Source organism: Bacillus rossius, chromosome 2 (assembly GCF_032445375.1).
Source record: "Bacillus rossius redtenbacheri isolate Brsri chromosome 2, Brsri_v3, whole genome shotgun sequence".
NCBI lineage: Eukaryota > Metazoa > Arthropoda > Insecta > Phasmatodea > Bacillidae > Bacillus > Bacillus rossius.
In genome coordinates this window covers 108,042,978-108,061,740 of record NC_086331.1, presented here as the reverse complement: position 1 = coordinate 108,061,740, position 18,763 = coordinate 108,042,978, and the positions used below count along the sequence as shown (strand labels likewise).

General features: G+C 43.5%; 1 protein-coding gene across 1 annotated transcript; it reads left to right on the top strand.

Moving 5' to 3' along the window:
* The first annotated feature begins 8,808 nt into the window (after positions 1-8,808).
* LOC134528951 (basic proline-rich protein-like) lies at positions 8,809-12,935 on the top strand. The gene is made up of 15 exons (XM_063362618.1): positions 8,809-9,257; positions 9,504-9,557; positions 9,654-9,764; positions 9,937-10,049; positions 10,145-10,196; positions 10,293-10,403; positions 10,481-10,552; positions 10,649-10,836; positions 10,938-10,965; positions 11,062-11,340; positions 11,587-11,640; positions 11,737-11,847; positions 11,925-11,996; positions 12,093-12,278; positions 12,356-12,935. The coding sequence occupies exons 1-15, from the start codon at positions 8,809-8,811 to the stop codon at positions 12,933-12,935; spliced, it is 2,460 nt and encodes an 819-aa protein (XP_063218688.1).
* The last annotated feature ends 5,828 nt before the right edge of the window (positions 12,936-18,763 follow it).

Sequence of the window (18,763 nt, the reverse complement as noted above, 5' to 3'; positions counted from 1 at the left end):
GTTTCAAATGGCATCTAACTAAAAAGGGTGTTTTATAAAGAACTGAAAAATAAATAAAAGTTTGATACTCCATAGTTTAAGCAAAATTAATATCATAAGTTTGCTATATAATTTTTTACTGACACTTCTTAGTTTGAATCATTTGAAAGCTAACATCATGCGCCCGTGTTTAAGTCCCCATGCTGACCCGCAGACACATCACATTCTCCACTCACTCTGCATGTTCACTCTGCTGACACACACATATCCTTCTCCACAATGCCAAGCATTGTTTCCGTCAGCAAGTATGTGTACATACAGATACAGCTTGTGCTGTGTAGTTTCATTCGCGCTATTATTCGCCTTCATCCAATCTCCCTACTCGTAGGCAACATCACATAATGCGAAGAAAAGCAAAGAGCTACAGGACTAACTTTAAAGACCAGCAGCCATTCAGAAAAAAAATAGGCTTATTAATATAGTAGTGGACGAAGGTAGTGCAGAGTTCAACATTAACTCATATTATTTTTCATCTAAGAGAGCACAGCCTGCAACAGCGTCGGATATTTGATGGCTATTTTCAAAAATAAATCCCTGAGTAGTTGTGGGTTTTTTTTTCGTTCTGTTAGTCCATTTTTCTTTGTTTTTCTTTGTTTGTTGACCATATTCCTGTTCTGGAATATTATGTGGTGTTTATATCCTGTGACAACAGCAATTTTTTGTCTTTTGTGTTTTTTGTAGTTTTCTTCTACAGACATACATGTGCTTAGCAATGGCGTATGTCCAAATGCTTACATCAAGTCATGCACTCCCATTGCACAAATCTTTCAAAGATAATATATACTACAGTAGTTATACTTCTTACTCACTGTACGTCTGATAATAAAATATACCCTAGAAACTTCATCAATGCACAATGGCCTGAAAATTTGGAACCCGTGGCCTTCAATGGCCGTAATCAGCCTGCTATAGGCCCAAACTATAAAAATTAAACTTCTAAAACTACTGCAAATCAATGGAACTTCAATTGAAAATGCTACAAGCAAATATAACTGGAGTAGTTACATAAATGTTTTTATTAAAATTTCACTGGTTCGCAGTAATTTACACAGGTTCATGTTTAGAGTGTACTGCCAGCCATATGCGACAACACAGATTATCCTATTTGACCATCTGTTCTTTCGAAGATTGCGTGTAAGATGCAGCTACGATATGGCAAATTAAGTGATTGGCAGAGGTTGATGCTTCCAATAAAGAATGAAATGTTTCGCATTGTAGACCATTAAAAATGTTCTTAATGGTAGCGAGGAAGAGGTTTGCATTTATATAATTTTTAAAACACTATAAATGTGCAAATACATGGTGCTCACCATAAAGCTGACTAACGTTCACGTTCTCTTAATCCTTCTTTCTCCTTACAACTTTGCACACATAAACGTACAATCCACAAACGCTGTCCCCTTCAGGTCCTCTTCTAGCTTTATGTACCACTTCTGCTATCGTTAAAGTCTCTTAACAGCTCCATTAAAGCGCTTTACACCGGCCTCCAACCAATCTTGCTGAATACTCGCGCGCCTGTTTTTAATTCACCTCGGTCAAATATTCGCCTTCACTGACTCCCATCTAGCTAATAAGTGTACGGCATTCTAGTCCATATATATGCATTTACATGTATGATTATTCACAAATATGCACGCTCACGTAATGCGCACGCAAGTAGGCCTATACAAGTTAATAATTGTACCTTGACGAAATGTTTTCTCATGTACTGTTGAAACTGATTTGTTCACCCGGGATGCTCCCAGTTATATTAATAATAATTCATTATACTTAGTTTTTTTTCACCGTGAATGTGTCTAGCGTGTCTTGCCTGAGATTTGCGCCATGTTCTTCCATGGCATCGATGATGATGAACATCGAATGAAGTCTTAGTTAATAAAACTTTTCTTTTTTGCATAAACTAATTACAATCTAGTAAATGAAATCAATAACAAAATGTCATTTAATTTAATAGAAAACTACGCAATAGTGATAACAAATAGTCTGTTGAAAAACAACTTTGTAGAAGTAGAGTTAAATCCAAAACATAACAGTTGGTTATTTAAAGGGAAGAAGTATCCAAACTGAAATGTTTGAGAAACATTACACAATGAATTACCCCGCCATTAGACACTAGAATCATTTCCATCGACCACATGCCAACGCACTGAGCCACAACACTTTCTAAATGGCTCTGAACACCCACATAGGCGATTGCGAGTTCAGAAAATTGAGACAGGAGCTTTGGTTTGTTATGTTCTGTGATATGTCAGAAGTGTTGTAAACCAAAACTCCTGAAAACATCTATATGTTTAACTCGACTTCTGTAGATAAGGGGACAAATAAAGTTTTAAGCGAAAATTTTGAAACCAGGATTAATTCCATCTCAAAGAATCTTATTACGTTAACCGATAATGCCGTCTATTATTTTTCTTTTAAGACTTAACTTCTTATCTCATTTTTCTCTTGTAGCTGTTATTTTATAAATCTTGATAAACTAAGATATAGTTAATGTAATTTTTTTATACTGTCCAAAGTTTAACTGTTGTATTAAGATAAAAACTTAGATCTCAATTCACTGTCATGATTTCACATTACATTTCTGTTACGGAAATACTGAGAAAGGCAATAATTTTGTTTTTATGGCTTGAAAGTGGTTGTCCCTCTGTAAATATTTGCGTCTATTTTCATACCATTATTTACGTTCGTATGGATTTGAAGTTATTCCGATTAATAGTTTCTGAGGTTTTATAAATGTCAGTAGATGTCAGTAGACTTAGATGAATCATAGGTAGCTTTGGAACTTATGTTTATATTTTTCATCTTTATTTTATAAGGTATTATTATTATGGCTTAACTTTAATTATAGGGCACTATTCTCTATAAAAAGCCAAATAAGTTTGGACAGTTGCAAACAAACAAATAGGTTCAAATTTAGTTTTACGTGGTTTTTTTTTTTGTTTCAAATGTCAAGTATGCACTCCTACGACGTACCAGAGAATGCATAATTTGTCTAGCATTCTAAATAAGACCAAAATACAAATAATTACATTTCTGTGATGTATAAGTACTGGAGATATCATTTAAAAACTTTTTTAAATTTTAATTTTAAGAATTTTTAAAGAAATATTTCGTAATGGAAAAATAGAGTTAAATCCAAAACAAAATATTTTCTTACTTTAAGATTCATTCTGAATTATTTTATAAACCAACTAAATTTTTTCCAGAAAATAACACGATAAATAATCACTCCACTAGACACTTGAATTAATTCCATTTAACCACAGGACAAAATGCCTGCTTATCAAATAAATAGTGGTTTACGTTCAACAGTGTGTATAACCATCTTATAACGTGTCTTAAACAGGTACCTAAATTAAAAAATAATTAAACTATTTTCAAATGTAGTTAAAAATTTTACTTGCTTTACCATTACAATTATTCCAATTGTGAATTTAATAATACTTATTATTCTACCTAAGTGCATTTATAATAAAAAATACATAACATTATATATGGCTTCTATCATGAAACGGAAAAAAATAAAAGTCCTTACATAATCATATATTAAAATTTCTTTTAAGGAAAATTTATGCCAAAATACAAGAAAAGTGTTTCGTCGAGACTACGTAACAAAACTTAAATTAAAAATTTAACATACTCCAAACTTGGCAATATTCACTTGAAGCTACTATTAGTAATTCAAATACATTAAACACTATTATAGTATTTTACCATTGTTTTGTTTTTATAGTATGTACCGTACTACAACATCCATAACATACGACATAAGCTTAAGGTTACCAAGATTTTGCAATATCATTGAAGTAATAGGATACCAAATTTCGAATCGATCATACTTGTGGAAGTTGCCTACACATCCCCTCAGCAACTAGAAAAGAGCTGATGATCTTCAAATGTTTGAACAGATTTTCTTGATTCATAGCTAAGAACACTCTCGGTCAAGTCACCTTTCAAATAAAAACATTAATAAATCAAATCGGTTCGTTCATTTGGGACAGACAGATAGACAGATACACACGTTCAACTTATAACACCCCTCTGTTTGCGTTGGGGGTTAATTAATTAGCGGATAAGATATAAGATACTGAGCTTGAACTTCTTCAAATAGAATATATTAGAGTCACTGTATGTAAGCAATGAGATTTTTAAACAATTGTGTAAAACTGGAAAATATAAATATTTTGGGTATGTATTACTAATTAAATATTCATAGTTTAAATGCAAAATACTTATATTTTATTAATAATAAAATTACTATATGCAGTCTATTTTATCGGTTTCAAATATGCAAAAGTAATTAGTATAATCATTATATTTCTAGAAGTAACTCATGAAAATTCTAATAAATAGTATGACTCAACATGTAATTAACGCAGTTAATATTTCGCTCCAAATCGATACTCCAACAAAAACATCACCACCAGCCCCAGGAGTGGGCTCGCCCTCTAGCCCCAGGATCAGTCATACCTACTTGTCAGATGCATGCGTTCACCCTCTGGCACGAGTTGTCCCGCTTTGGCCTCAAGAGTTTTAGAGTGCTTTGTACGTAAGAGTGGCCCCAGGAGTTGTCTGGCCTACCTGCTCGAGGTGTCGCTCGCCCTCTGGCCCGAGGAGTTGGCTTGCTCTCTGGCCCCAGCAGTTGACTCGCCCTCTGTACCCAGGAATTGTCTCGCTTGATGTCCACAGGAATTATCTCTCACATTGGCCCCAGGAGTTTTCTCGCCCACTAGCACCAGGAGTTGTCCCGCCATATAGCCTCAGATTGTGTCTCGGCCTCTGTACCTAGGAGTGGACTCACCCTCAGGCTCCCGGAGTATGCTCGCCTTCTGCACCCAGGATTATTTACCCCCTCTGACCCCGGAGTTGTCTCGACAGCTGGCCCCAAGATATGTCTCAACACCTGCCCTAGGAATTGTCTCGCCACTGGCCCCAGGAGTGGTCTCGCCTCTGGCCACAGAAGTAGGCTCACTCCTTGACCCCAGGAACGTGTTCGTCCTCTGGCACTGGAGTTGTATCACCCTCTGTTACCATAAAATGTCTCCCATTCAAGCCCAGGGAGTGAACTCACTCTCTGGACCCGCAATCTGGCCTCAGAGAAAGGTTCGCACACTTTACCTCAGGAGTTGTCTTGCCCTCTGTACCCGGGAGTTAACTGACCCTCTGTACCCAGGAGTTGTTTCACCCTCTGGCCTTATGATATGTTTTGTTCTCTCACACCAAGAGTTATTTAGGCCTTTTTTACCCAGGAGTTGTTTCGCCCTCTGGCCTCAGGAGTTGTCCCGCCCACTTACCGAGGAGTTGTCTCGCCCTCTGTACTCAAGAATTGTCTCGCCTTCTGGTCTCAGGAGATATCTTGCCCTATGGCCCCAGGAATGGTCTTGCATTTCTACCCAGGAGTTGTCCTTCCCTCTGAACTCAGGTGTTTTCTCGCCCTATGTACCTAGGAGTTGTCTTGCCCTTTACCTTATTATTTGCTTCACCCTCTGGCCCCAGGAGTTGTCACGCCCACTGGCTCCAGCTATTGACTCTTCTACTGGCGTAGGAGTGGGCTCCTCGGGCCCCAGAAATGGGCTCACTCTCTGGCGCCAGGAGTAGACTTGTCATCGGTCCCCAGACGTGGGCTCACTTTCTGTCATCAGGAGTAGGTTCATCCACTGGCCCCAGGAGTGTTCTCGCTCTATATGCGTACGAGTGGGATTGCACTTACGCCCCAGGTGTTGGCTCACTTACTGGCTCCAGGAGCTTCCTCGCCCACTGGCCCACGACTAGTCTATTTGTCTGGTCCCAGGATATGTCTTGCTCTTTTGGTCGCCTTCTGGACCAAAGAGCAGACTCGATGTGTTGCCCCAGGACTTGTCTCGCCATATGGCCACAATAGTTGTGATGTCATTTGTGTTTAGCAATTGGTTCTATCTCTGGCCCCAAATCCTAACAATCTCTGGTCTTAGTATTTGTGTCGCCTTCTGGCCACCGGAGTTCTCTTGCCCTCTGTACCCAGGAGTGGGCACGCTTTCTGGCCCCACAATTTGTCTCGCCTTCTGGCTCCAGGAGGTGTCACTGTTTGGCCGAGGAGTTGTCATGCCCTATGGCGTTAGGTTTTGCCTCTCACTCTGGATGTAGAGTGGCGTCGCCTGCCAAGTACCTCCTCACCTAGAAGACAATCTGTGATAAGTCAGGAACAAGTGGAATGCAGACTATCTTTTCGTTCTTATGATGACAGCATATCGCAGCTGCCGTAAGTTCGCGACTGTCCTATTGCATGAAGCCTGCTGTGTGTAAGTCAGTCCTGTCCCTGCTACGGACAGCTGCCCACACCTGTATCCTGATGTCTCAACTAGTTATTTTCTCACATCGCTACTTACTTAACAAAGTCATGGAAAATATTACGTTTGTGCTCAAGGTAAACATGTAAGTATCGTCTACAAATATTAAATTACATTAGATTACTATCAGTTGGAGTGCATATACTGCTTTGTTGAGTTCATCTGAACTAAAACCAAACATGTATGATCTCTATTAAATTAAATTTTTTGTTATAATAAAAACTAATACTAAAAATAGACTATGATTTAATAGTTACTATGTATTCTGCATTCGGATTTTTTGAAATGTAAGTATTGCACCTACGAAATTTAATGGCGCCAGGATTCCCATGCATAAGAATATATGGTTTTCTTTTTTTTTATTTTAAGAGAGCTGGGAACTTACAGGTTTTTCATTCCATTCCTTCCGTGTCACCTCCCTCCTTTAATTCAGTTTGTCACCGACACGTAATACATTCATTCCCTTGAATCTTTCATGGGCGCTTTTCTGGCGCGCTATTGCTGTCACTACGGCGCCGGCGCCAGAGTAAATCTGGGCGGGGGGAGGCTGGTGTCCACGTGCGGTCGTCCGTCGTCAAATGATAGCAACATTAAATAAAGTCTTCGTAAATTAAATACAAACAGTGGCCACATGGATACACATTAAAATTATTAACTATGTCAACATTCATATTAAAGTTAATTTCATCGTATATTTCACACAAAATTATTTAGGCCTATTCTACGTTCTATCAATCACGTTTTACAACAGCGAACAGAAAATGCAGCGTTTGGTCACATTTATAGACGTCTGAGGATAGTTTGTTTTACCAGCTCACTTAAAAATAAAACTAAGTGTGTAATATACGTGCAGTGTAAGAATAGTTTAGAAATTTTCCTAAAGATATAATGAAAGCTATAAATACACCTATATAATTGTATGGGAAATAGAACATATAACTGTGTCTTTGTTCCCGTAACAAATTTATAAGGGATATCAGGGATTCGTGGTAAATTTCCCATGCAATTGTATAGGTTTATAAATTCAATTATGTGCTTAAGAACATTAATAAAACAGTTCTGAGTGTTTGTGTAAGTTTTAAATATAGTCATAAAATATTTTGGATCAACATATAACCTATTGAACGACACGACTATTTAAGAATCAGTATTTCCGGGTAAGTCTGCAGCCCGAATGGGATTTACTTAAAAGTAATTCAGTATTTACCAAAAGTTGTAATATTTGATAAAAAATATCTAAAATGTCTAAATATAGAAACTATATTGCTGCAATATAATATATATAAATTATATGTAAGTGGTCTGTTATCAGTTACTACAAAAATACCATTTCATGTTTTGACTACGAGGGAAAAAAATTTAACACGAATTAGTATATTTTTTAATGAACTTTCGACTTAACATATAATCACGAAAACAAAAGATAAACATAAAATTAAATGTGCAGTAACTCTGATGGGTAAACCATAGCCATACAGTGCTCATAGAAAGTATATTTTCTTATAGTTTATTCATTGTATTAATAAAATCAGCGCTAATAAAAATATCTTCTGTGCCACAAAATATATACCTTGTTGCCTGATCCACATGATCCATTTATAGCCTCACAGAAACTGGGAGGCTGCCCACCAGGATTTGAATTCACAACACTTCGCGAAGGCCGGTGGTCATAAACCTGACCACGGTAGTGAGGTCTCTTTGCTCGGGACTACACAGATCCCTCCACTAACTTGCTCACCGCTGAGACAACAGCTGAACGCAGTGTGCTAATATCGTGCAATAAAAGTGCTATCCACTGATTTATATTCAAAGAAAACTGTTAGACATTAATAAAGAATATTACGTGAAATAATAAAAATTATTTAACTACAGTTTGTTTATTAAAATCTTCTCACACTTTCTAGTATATATAAGTGAGAATTACTACCAATCGTAGAACATAAAATTGTAAAAACCGTAATTAATATCTTTGTTATGCATCGCCTTGGCCGAAAACACTTATTGGCTATATGTCACATATGTGAACCGAACTCAGATTAGTACCAGATATTTGGTAGCCAGTGCCTCGGTCCTCTGAATTACAGTATAGTAGTCAGTCATAAATCACTTGCATTAGAGCTCAGTTCGGTCTGTAGTGACAATAACGCACAACAGTGTCCACTGTAGTTTTACTTCAGTGTATCTAACATTGAGCTCCTCGCAAGAGATGGTTAATATCTGCTCCATCTCCCTATATCTCCTCCACCTTCTCCACCAGCCTCCCCCTGATTCACCTCCAACCCCCTGTTCCACCACCATCCCCCTGCTCTAAATCCCTCCACCTTGTCCACATGCTCCTCCTGCTCCATTACCCTCCACCTCGTCCACCTGCCCCACCTCCTCCACCACACTCACCCTGCTTCACCTCCATCCCCCCGGCTCTAACTCCCTCCACCTTGTCCACATGCTCCTCCTGCTCCATTACCCTCCACCTCGTCCAACTGCCCCACCTCCTCCACCATCTCCACCTCCTCCACCAACCTCCCCCTGCTTCACCTCCAACCCCCTGCTCCACTACCATCCCCCCGGCTCTAACTCCCTCCACCTTGTCCACATGCTCCTCCTGCTCCACCACCCTCCACCTCCTCCACCACCATCCCCCTGCTCCACCTCCCTCCACCTTGTCTACATGCTCCTCCTGCTCCATTACCCTCCACCTCCTCCACCACCATCCCCCTGCTCCACCTCCCTCCACCTTGTCTACATGCTCCTCCTGCTCCATTACCCTCCACCTCCTCCACCACCATCCCCCTGCTCCACCTCCCTCCACCTTGTCCACATGCTCCTCCTGCTCCATTACCCTCCACCTCGTCCACCTGCCCCACCTCCTCCACCATCTCCACCTCCTCCACCAACCTCCCCCTGCTTCACCTCCAACCCCCTGCTCCACCACCATCCCCCCGGCTCTAACTCCCTCCACCTTTTCCACATGCTCCTCCTGCTCCATTACCCTCCACCTCGTCCACCTGCCCCACCTCCTCCACCACACTCACCCTGCTTCACCTCCATCCCCCCGGCTCTAAATCCCTCCACCTTGTCCACATGCTCCTCCTGCTCCATTACCCTCCACCTTGTCCACATGCTCCTCCTGCTCCATTACCCTCCACCTCGTCCAACTGCCCCACCTCCTCCACCATCTCCACCTCCTCCACCAACCTCCCCCTGCTTCACCTCCAACCCCCTGCTCCACTACCATCCCCCCGGCTCTAACTCCCTCCACCTTGTCCACATGCTCCTCCTGCTCCACCACCCTCCACCTCCTCCACCACCATCCCCCTGCTCCACCTCTCTCCACCTTGTCTACATGCTCCTCCTGCTCCATTACCCTCCACCTCGTCCACCTGCCCCACCTCCTCCACCACACTCACCCTGCTTCACCTCCATCCCCCCGGCTCTAACTCCCTCCACCTCGTCCACCTGCCCCACCTCCTCCACCAACCTCCCCCTGCTTCGACTCCAACCCCCTGCTCCACTACCATCCCCCCGGCTCTAACTCCCTCCACCTTGTCCACATGCTCCTCCTGCTCCACCACCCTCCACCTCCTCCACCACCATCCCCCTGCTCCACCTCTCTCCACCTTGTCTACATGCTCCTCCTGCTCCATTACCCTCCACCTCGTCCACCTGCCCCACCTCCTCCACCACACTCACCCTGCTTCACCTCCATCCCCCCGGCTCTAACTCCCTCCACCTTGTCCACATGCTCCTCCTGCTCCATTACCCTCCACCTCGTCCAACTGCCCCACCTCCTCCACCATCTCCACCTCCTCCACCATCTCCACCTCCTCCACCAACCTCCCCCTGCTTCACCTCCAACCCCCTGCTCCACTACCATCCCCTCGGCTATAACTCCCTCCACCTTGTCCACATGCTCCTCCTGCTCCACCACCCTCCACCTCCTCCACCACCATCCCCCTGCTCCACCTCTCTCCACCTTGTCTACATGCTCCTCCTGCTCCATTACCCTCCACCTCGTCCACCTGCCCCACCTCCTCCACCACACTCACCCTGCTTCACCTCCATCCCCCCGGCTCTAACTCCCTCCACCTTGTCCACATGCTCCTCCTGCTCCATTACCCTCCACCTCGTCCAACTGCCCCACCTCCTCCACCATCTCCACCTCCTCCACCATCTCCACCTCCTCCACCAACCTCCCCCTGCTTCACCTCCAACCCCCTGCTCCACTACCATCCCCTCGGCTCTAACTCCCTCCACCTTGTCCACATGCTCCTCCTGCTCCACCACCCTCCACCTCCTCCACCACCATCCCCCTGCTCCACCTCCCTCCACCTTGTCCACATGCTCCTCCTGCTCCACCACCCTCCACCTCCTCCACCACCATCCCCCTGCTCCACCTCCCTCCACCTTGTCTACTTGCTCCTCCTGCTCCATTACCCTCCACCTCGTCCACCTGCCCCACCTCCTCCACCACACTCACCCTGCTTCACCTCCATCCCCCCGGCTCTAACTCCCTCCACCTTGTCCACATGCTCCTCCTGCTCCATTACCCTCCACCTCGTCCAACTGCCCCATCTCCTCCACCATCTCCACCTCCTCCACCAACCTCCCCCTGCTTCACCTCCAACCCCCTGCTCCACTACCATCCCCCCGGCTCTAACTCCCTCCACCTTGTCCACATGCTCCTCCTGCTCCACCACCCTCCACCTCCTCCACCACCATCCCCCTGCTCCACCTCCCTCCACCTAGTCTACATGCTCCTCCTGCTCCATTACCCTCCACCTCCTCCACCACCATCCCCCTGCTCCACCTCCCTCCACCTTGTCTACATGCTCCTCCTGCTCCATTACCCTCCACCTCCTCCACCACCATCCCCCTGCTCCACCTCCCTCCACCTTGTCCACATGCTCCTCCTGCTCCATTACCCTCCACCTCGTCCACCTGCCCCACCTCCTCCACCATCTCCACCTCCTCCACCAACCTCCCCCTGCTTCACCTCCAACCCCCTGCTCCACCACCATCCCCCCGGCTCTAACTCCCTCCACCTTTTCCACATGCTCCTCCTGCTCCATTACCCTCCACCTCGTCCACCTGCCCCACCTCCTCCACCACACTCACCCTGCTTCACCTCCATCCCCCCGGCTCTAAATCCCTCCACCTTGTCCACATGCTCCTCCTGCTCCATTACCCTCCACCTTGTCCACATGCTCCTCCTGCTCCATTACCCTCCACCTCGTCCAACTGCCCCACCTCCTCCACCATCTCCACCTCCTCCACCAACCTCCCCCTGCTTCACCTCCAACCCCCTGCTCCACTACCATCCCCCCGGCTCTAACTCCCTCCACCTTGTCCACATGCTCCTCCTGCTCCACCACCCTCCACCTCCTCCACCACCATCCCCCTGCTCCACCTCTCTCCACCTTGTCTACATGCTCCTCCTGCTCCATTACCCTCCACCTCGTCCACCTGCCCCACCTCCTCCACCACACTCACCCTGCTTCACCTCCATCCCCCCGGCTCTAACTCCCTCCACCTTGTCCACATGCTCCTCCTGCTCCATTACCCTCCACCTCGTCCAACTGCCCCACCTCCTCCACCATCTCCACCTCCTCCACCATCTCCACCTCCTCCACCAACCTCCCCCTGCTTCACCTCCAACCCCCTGCTCCACTACCATCCCCTCGGCTCTAACTCCCTCCACCTTGTCCACATGCTCCTCCTGCTCCACCACCCTCCACCTCCTCCACCACCATCCCCCTGCTCCACCTCCCTCCACCTTGTCCACATGCTCCTCCTGCTCCACCACCCTCCACCTCCTCCACCACCATCCCCCTGCTTCACCTCCCTCCACCTTGTCTACTTGCTCCTCCTGCTCCATTACCCTCCACCTCGTCCACCTGCCCCACCTCCTCCACCACACTCACCCTGCTTCACCTCCATCCCCCCGGCTCTAACTCCCTCCACCTTGTCCACATGCTCCTCCTGCTCCATTACCCTCCACCTCGTCCAACTGCCCCACCTCCTCCACCATCTCCACCTCCTCCACCAACCTCCCCCTGCTTCACCTCCAACCCCCTGCTCCACTACCATCCCCTCGGCTCTAACTCCCTCCACCTTGTCCACATGCTCCTCCTGCTCCACCACCCTCCACCTCCTCCACCACCATCCCCCTGCTCCACCTCCCTCCACCTTGTCCACATGCTCCTCCTGCTCCACCACCCTCCACCTCCTCCACCACCATCCCCCTGCTCCACCTCCCTCCACCTTGTCTACATGCTCCTCCTGCTCCATTACCCTCCACCTCGTCCACCTGCCCCACCTCCTCCACCATCTCCACCTCCTCCACCAACCTCCCCCTGCTTCACCTCCAACCCCCTGCTCCACTACCATCCCCCCGGCTCTAACTCCCTCCACCTTGTCCACGTGCTCCCCCTGCTCCACCACCTTCCACCTCCTCCACCACCGTCCCCCTGCGCCACCTCCCTCCACCCGATCCACCTGATCCACCTGATCCACCTGCCCCACCTCCTCCACCACACTCACCCTGCTTCACCTCCATCCCCCCGGCTCTAACTCCCTCCACCTTGTCCACGTGCTCCCCCTGCTCCACCACCCTCCACCTCCTCCACCACCGTCCCCCTGCTCCACCACCCTCCACCTCCTCCACCACCGTCCCCCTGCTCCACCTCCCTCCACCCGATCCACCTGATCCACCTGATCCACCTGCCCCACTTCCTCCACCACACTCACCCTGCTTCACCTCCATCCCCCCGGCCCTAACTCCCTCCACCTTGTCCACGTGCTCCCCCTGCTCCACCTCCCTCCACCCGATCCACCTGATCCACCTGATCCACCAACTTCGGTAGCCTTAGTGAGGAGACTGGAGTGCAGTGGTCGGCTCACAGGGGCCTCTTGAGTCTTTCCACCGCTTGCTGCCTCCCCCCTCCAATTCGCGGAGTAAATGACCAAGTTTACAGGCTCTCGTCAAGTTTACAGCAACTTAAACATTAACGTTCATTTTACAGTCGGTTCCGCACTCATCGTTCAATTGCGGAATGATGTGTCCCTGTTTTCAGCAGCTGTTAGCATACAAATTTAAACGCGATTACTATTGGCTAATGTATTATGGTTTGCATACTTTTTTCGAACAAAAAGGTTGCCCCTTGTTAAACATAAGATAATTTAAAGTTACCGTTCCTCCACATACAAAATAAATATAGCTCTGTGAGAATTTATTCTTTTAATGGAAAATAAGTTGCATATACAATATATTAATAAAATGCCTCAAAATTCACAGAAAAATGCTTTTTAAACCGACCTTACGTAATAAATATAAGACTATTTGATTTCCCATTATTTATTTTCTGGTGTGAATGTAAACTATTTCCAAAAATTATGCGTAGCGAGTAAAACAGGAACTGATCAATCATCGATAATATTGTTTATTTAATTCACTTTCTCTCTTCCCAATATGTAATATTTGTATTTTAAATTAAACTATTTATTACTTTTGATGTACTTATTAGAACAACTGTAGTTCAAATTATATTTTATTGTGTTTTAAAATTTTCTTTACTTTTCCGCAGAAGAATTTTTAATGTTTTTCACTTGAAACAAAGTTTAAATGAACTGAGCTGTACGAGTTGTCGACAACAAGACTATTAGAGTCGATAAAAATTATACGATATTCGATAATGGCAGTAGCTAAAAGTATCGGGAAACTGTATGACAAAAGTAAAAAAATAAATAAGAAAAATTGGCTAAAATATCGGAACATCGTGTTGTTTACAATTTCCTGCTCACAGCTGAATTGCTTGGAATCGGAAATAGTCTCTATAACGCCCTGGTTAGGCAGAAACGATAAATAAAAAACACAAAAAATATTCAAAATCACCATGAAATTAGTTACATAGTGTTTTCAACTAAACCTACTTGCCCTATAGGACATTTGCCTCTCCAAAATTGCTAATATTACAAAACTAAACTAAAATAGCGTCATTGGCAAAATTCTGATGGTTGCTTACCGAATTGCACACAGCGAACATTATATTGCCTTATCTTTGTGGTCGAGTATTTCAAAATCTAACTTTTCTTCCAAGTGATACGGCCTTGTGCCTGAGACTGACTGAAGCCGTAATGGAAAGCGAAATATTTTGTACGTGAAGAAAGGTGACGTACGTTACTTTACGAGTTGCCAAAGGCTTAACTTATACACCTTAAGTATTTACCGTAATTGTATTCTGCATTTAAAAAATTTACAGGTTGTTCAGCTGGTACCTAAATATCGCTATTCTCTAAATATATGTTTGATTGATTTGTTGAGTAAAATCCTACTAACAAAAAAAAAAAGGAAACTTATTTCAATACGTCAGGCGATAATAATATATTTTTCGTTTTTTTACAGTCCATTTTTAGAAATAAAAATATAAAATTTACAGGCTTAGTTAATTTATGTTTCATTTAATTTCACTAATTTAATAATTTTTTTTCTACAAACTTTATCAAGCTAATTTGAAAACATAACCACAATTCATCCACACAACCTTTGAAATTACACTAAAATCCTTTAAGCACAGTAACAATAATTGCAAGAACCAGTTATTTAACTGTCGTCTGATGTGTCGGGGCTGTTACCAGCTCTAGTTATCTGAGACACGATCGCACATGGAGTTAGACAATAATTTTAAGTGTGGGCCTTAGACATTGATATTTCTTGGAAGTGTTAGGTAATAAAGTCGGGTGAAGTTATAAGTTGTGTTTTATTCACTTCTATAATCCTCGGTTCAGTAAATATTTTTCAATGCTCTTATGAACAGGTATTTATGCATTAATTTTTAATAAAATATTAATTAAAATATTTGAATACATAACTGCAGGAGTTTGGTCGGTGACAATTTGAATGCATTTTTTACAATTAAATCACACAAATAATGTGACAAAACGTTTTCATCGGGTAACTTTGAATATTTACTCTGTAAACAAATATAGCATGTTAAGTTGGCCACTTATTTTAAAATATGGCTCATTTAAGCACGATTTAAAATTGATACAACACTGACAACTTCTTAAAAAATAATATTTGCATTATATGCAAAATAAATTCATTTCTAAATAATTTTCGTTCAGTGCTATATAAAAATATGTGGATACGGAATAATGAATGATGAACACTATTAAAAGATAGAATTCAATAATTAGTCTGTGTAAGACATTAAAATAAGGTCTTTCAACGTGAGTTAAAGTGATACAGATAGTGAAGTTTGAAATGAAATTAATTAATTAATTTAATTAAAGTAAATGCTTAAATTTTTTTCAATGGACCGCAATGTATGCTCTACATTGCCTTAGAAAGAATCGTTTCGCCAGTCGTGTAGACCTGCGAGAGTAAATTTCTTCGACAATTGAAGCTATTCATTTAATCCAATCAGCTATGATTTAAATAAGTAGCCAGCGTTGTGCCATTTTGAAATCTCGTTTAAAAAATTGCTTTTAAAATGACTTGCTAAGTTAGCACAGTAATATTATTTTTAAAGACTGATCTAAAAGCTACCAGATTAAAATTTTTTGCCACACAAGTCGTGCAAAAAATATACCATGTTTTAAAATGTTATTTTAAATTTTTATGAAAATTATGGTTCTTCGAGATTGCGTAGCAAGAATTATAATTGTATAATCTGGAAATTTGTAGTCAAGTTGCTAATAATTCGATGCAGGGTAGGAATTTTAAAACTTATAAAAATATGCTTTAAACTCAAAAACTGCAACAGTTTTTATTTTTTTTTTGTATTCAGAACAATTATTAATTAGCTTATTAACTGTTTTTGGCTTGACGTTTTGTGTTGGGATATCCTGTTTAAAGATAAGTGTCTGAGGGTTTCCTTGTTTTTTTTTAAATACAAAACTATAGATTTGCTCTGAGATTTATAGAATTTTGCACACTTGAAATTCAAAACAAGAGGTAGATCACTGTCTACATGAGATTTAGAAAATCCACCCTATCCCCTTTTCCTATCCCTTAACGCAGAGTGTTGTTATTTCCTGATGAAATGTTGCACACTTGACATTCAAAATAAGAGAAACATTGCTGCCCACATTTCCGGACACACCGGTCGGACAAACGAAGAACACAAGGTACCGTTATGCTTTGTAAAAAAGTATGCATATATATATATATATATATATATATATATATATATATATATATGCATGTATGTGTATGTGTCAGATTGTTTGGAAGTTTTCTACCTAAATAAGATCAACTGTTTTATTTGATCTTGGCATAATTTTGCACATTTGATCTTGGACCAAAATAAGAGGAAAAGTCACCGTTTACCCAAGATTAAAAAATGAAGCCTCCGTACTCTACGTAAGGACCGGGGAACACCTGGTAATTCAGCAAGTTTTAAATATACAAAAATTACCCGCAATAGCAAAATACTGTATAGTAATAATTATGTTTAATTGAGTGATTATTGTAATATAAAACATTTTAAAGATACTTGTAATTATAGCTAACCCAATTAAAAATTAAAAATACAAATGTTAATTTTACAGTTGTATTTAATTAAACTCATTGAAATAAGAAACGGGCTATTATGGTCTTCTCAATCCGTTTCCTTTGTGTACTGTATTCAAAAAATTGGTTTTAAAGGTTTTATAGGCCCTGCAATTTAAATTACAATGATATTCAATGACCATATAATAATTCCTAGAGTTTAGTAACTTTTGTACAGTCAGCAGATGATATTGCTTGTAACGTTGAATGAACATGAGAGGTGTGTTTTACAGAATGACTGCAGTGGAATTCTCAAAAGAAAAAGGTCCCGGAGTGGGAAAAATCCTCTAATCCGGAAGGGCATCACTGGAGGGGATCGGATGACGTGCTTTAATCTTGAAGTGCGACACTGGAGGGGATTGGGTGACATGCTTTAATCAAGGGCAAAACTGGAAGGGATCGGTTGACATTCTCTAATCCAGAAAGCCATCACTGGATGGGATCGGGTTTCAGGCTTTAATCATGAAGGCCGAAACTGGAGGGGATCAGGTGACATGCTCTATCTAGCCTGGAAGGGCGACACTGGAGGGGATCAGGTGATGTGCCTTAGTCAAGAAGGGCAAAGCTGGAGGGAATCGGGCGACATTCTTTAATCAAGAAGGGCGACACTGGAGGGGATTGGGTGACAGTCTTTAGCCTGGAAGGGCAAAACTGGAAGGGATCAGGTGACATGCTTTAATCAAGAAGGGCCAAACTGGAGGGGATCGGGCGATATTCTTCAATCAAGAAGGGCGACACTGGAAGGGATCAGGTGACATGCTTAAATCAAGAAGGGCCAAACTGGAGGGGTTCGGGCGACATTCTTTAATCAAGAAGGGCGACACTGAAGGGGATCAGGCGACATTATTTAATCAAGAAGGGCGACACTGAAGGGGATCGGGTGACCGCTCGTGGCTGTTAGGGCGGCACTGGAAGAGGTTGGGCGGCATGCAGAGGGGACTAACCTGGCTCGGCGAATGCCACGATCTTGGAGGTGCGGCCGAAGAAGTCGTCGTGGCCGGCGGAGGGCTCGGGGGCCTGCGACGCCACGGCAGCTGGCTGCTCGAGGGCCTCCAGCACGGCCTGGGTGGGTGTGCGTGCCGAGACATGCGGCACGTCGGACAGCCCCAGCTTGGTGAGGATCTGGCGCTTGATGGCCTCGATGCGCGCCGGGTCCTCGTGGTCGGGGCGTCCGCAGCGCGCGCAGCCCTCGAGCCCGGTGGCTAGTACACACCACAACGCCGCCGCGAGCACCAGCATCGCGCTCCGTCGGCGACCTCGCGCAGCTGTGCACGCCTCCAGGGACCTACCTGCGAGCCCTGCGGCGTAGCCGAGTTGCGCGCAGTCCACCCGACATGTCGCAACTGTGTCGCCTCTCAAAAGTGCCGCACCGCTAGCAGTCCTCGCTGTTCGCACGTCGAATATACTTTAATACGAGTTGTTCATCATTAGAATGATCAATCATGGTGGCCTTTCGGTTAAATTGTAATGTTTTAGTAGAGAATTTCAATAATATGTACACCTACTCCACCACTATCTTAATTCATGAGGTTATGAGAATATTCAAGTTAAAGAATCGTTCCATTAGAAAATTATGGCTGTATCAAAATATTCATATCATAGTTTATTACAATATCTTTATCGCCTTACTTGAACAGTATTGGACTGAAGAGAAAATGTATCTTCAGTATGTAACTAATCGTATACAGGATTGCTACTATGTCACCTCACTTCGTACATAAACATTAAGGCCACTGGAAGATGCTTGTCGATGCTGGAAAATATTCTGTTTGTTATCGTGAATCTGTATTGCTCAAGCTGCGCAAAGATCTGCTTTGAAATTCAAGGAGGCGTGTAAAGCCGCGAG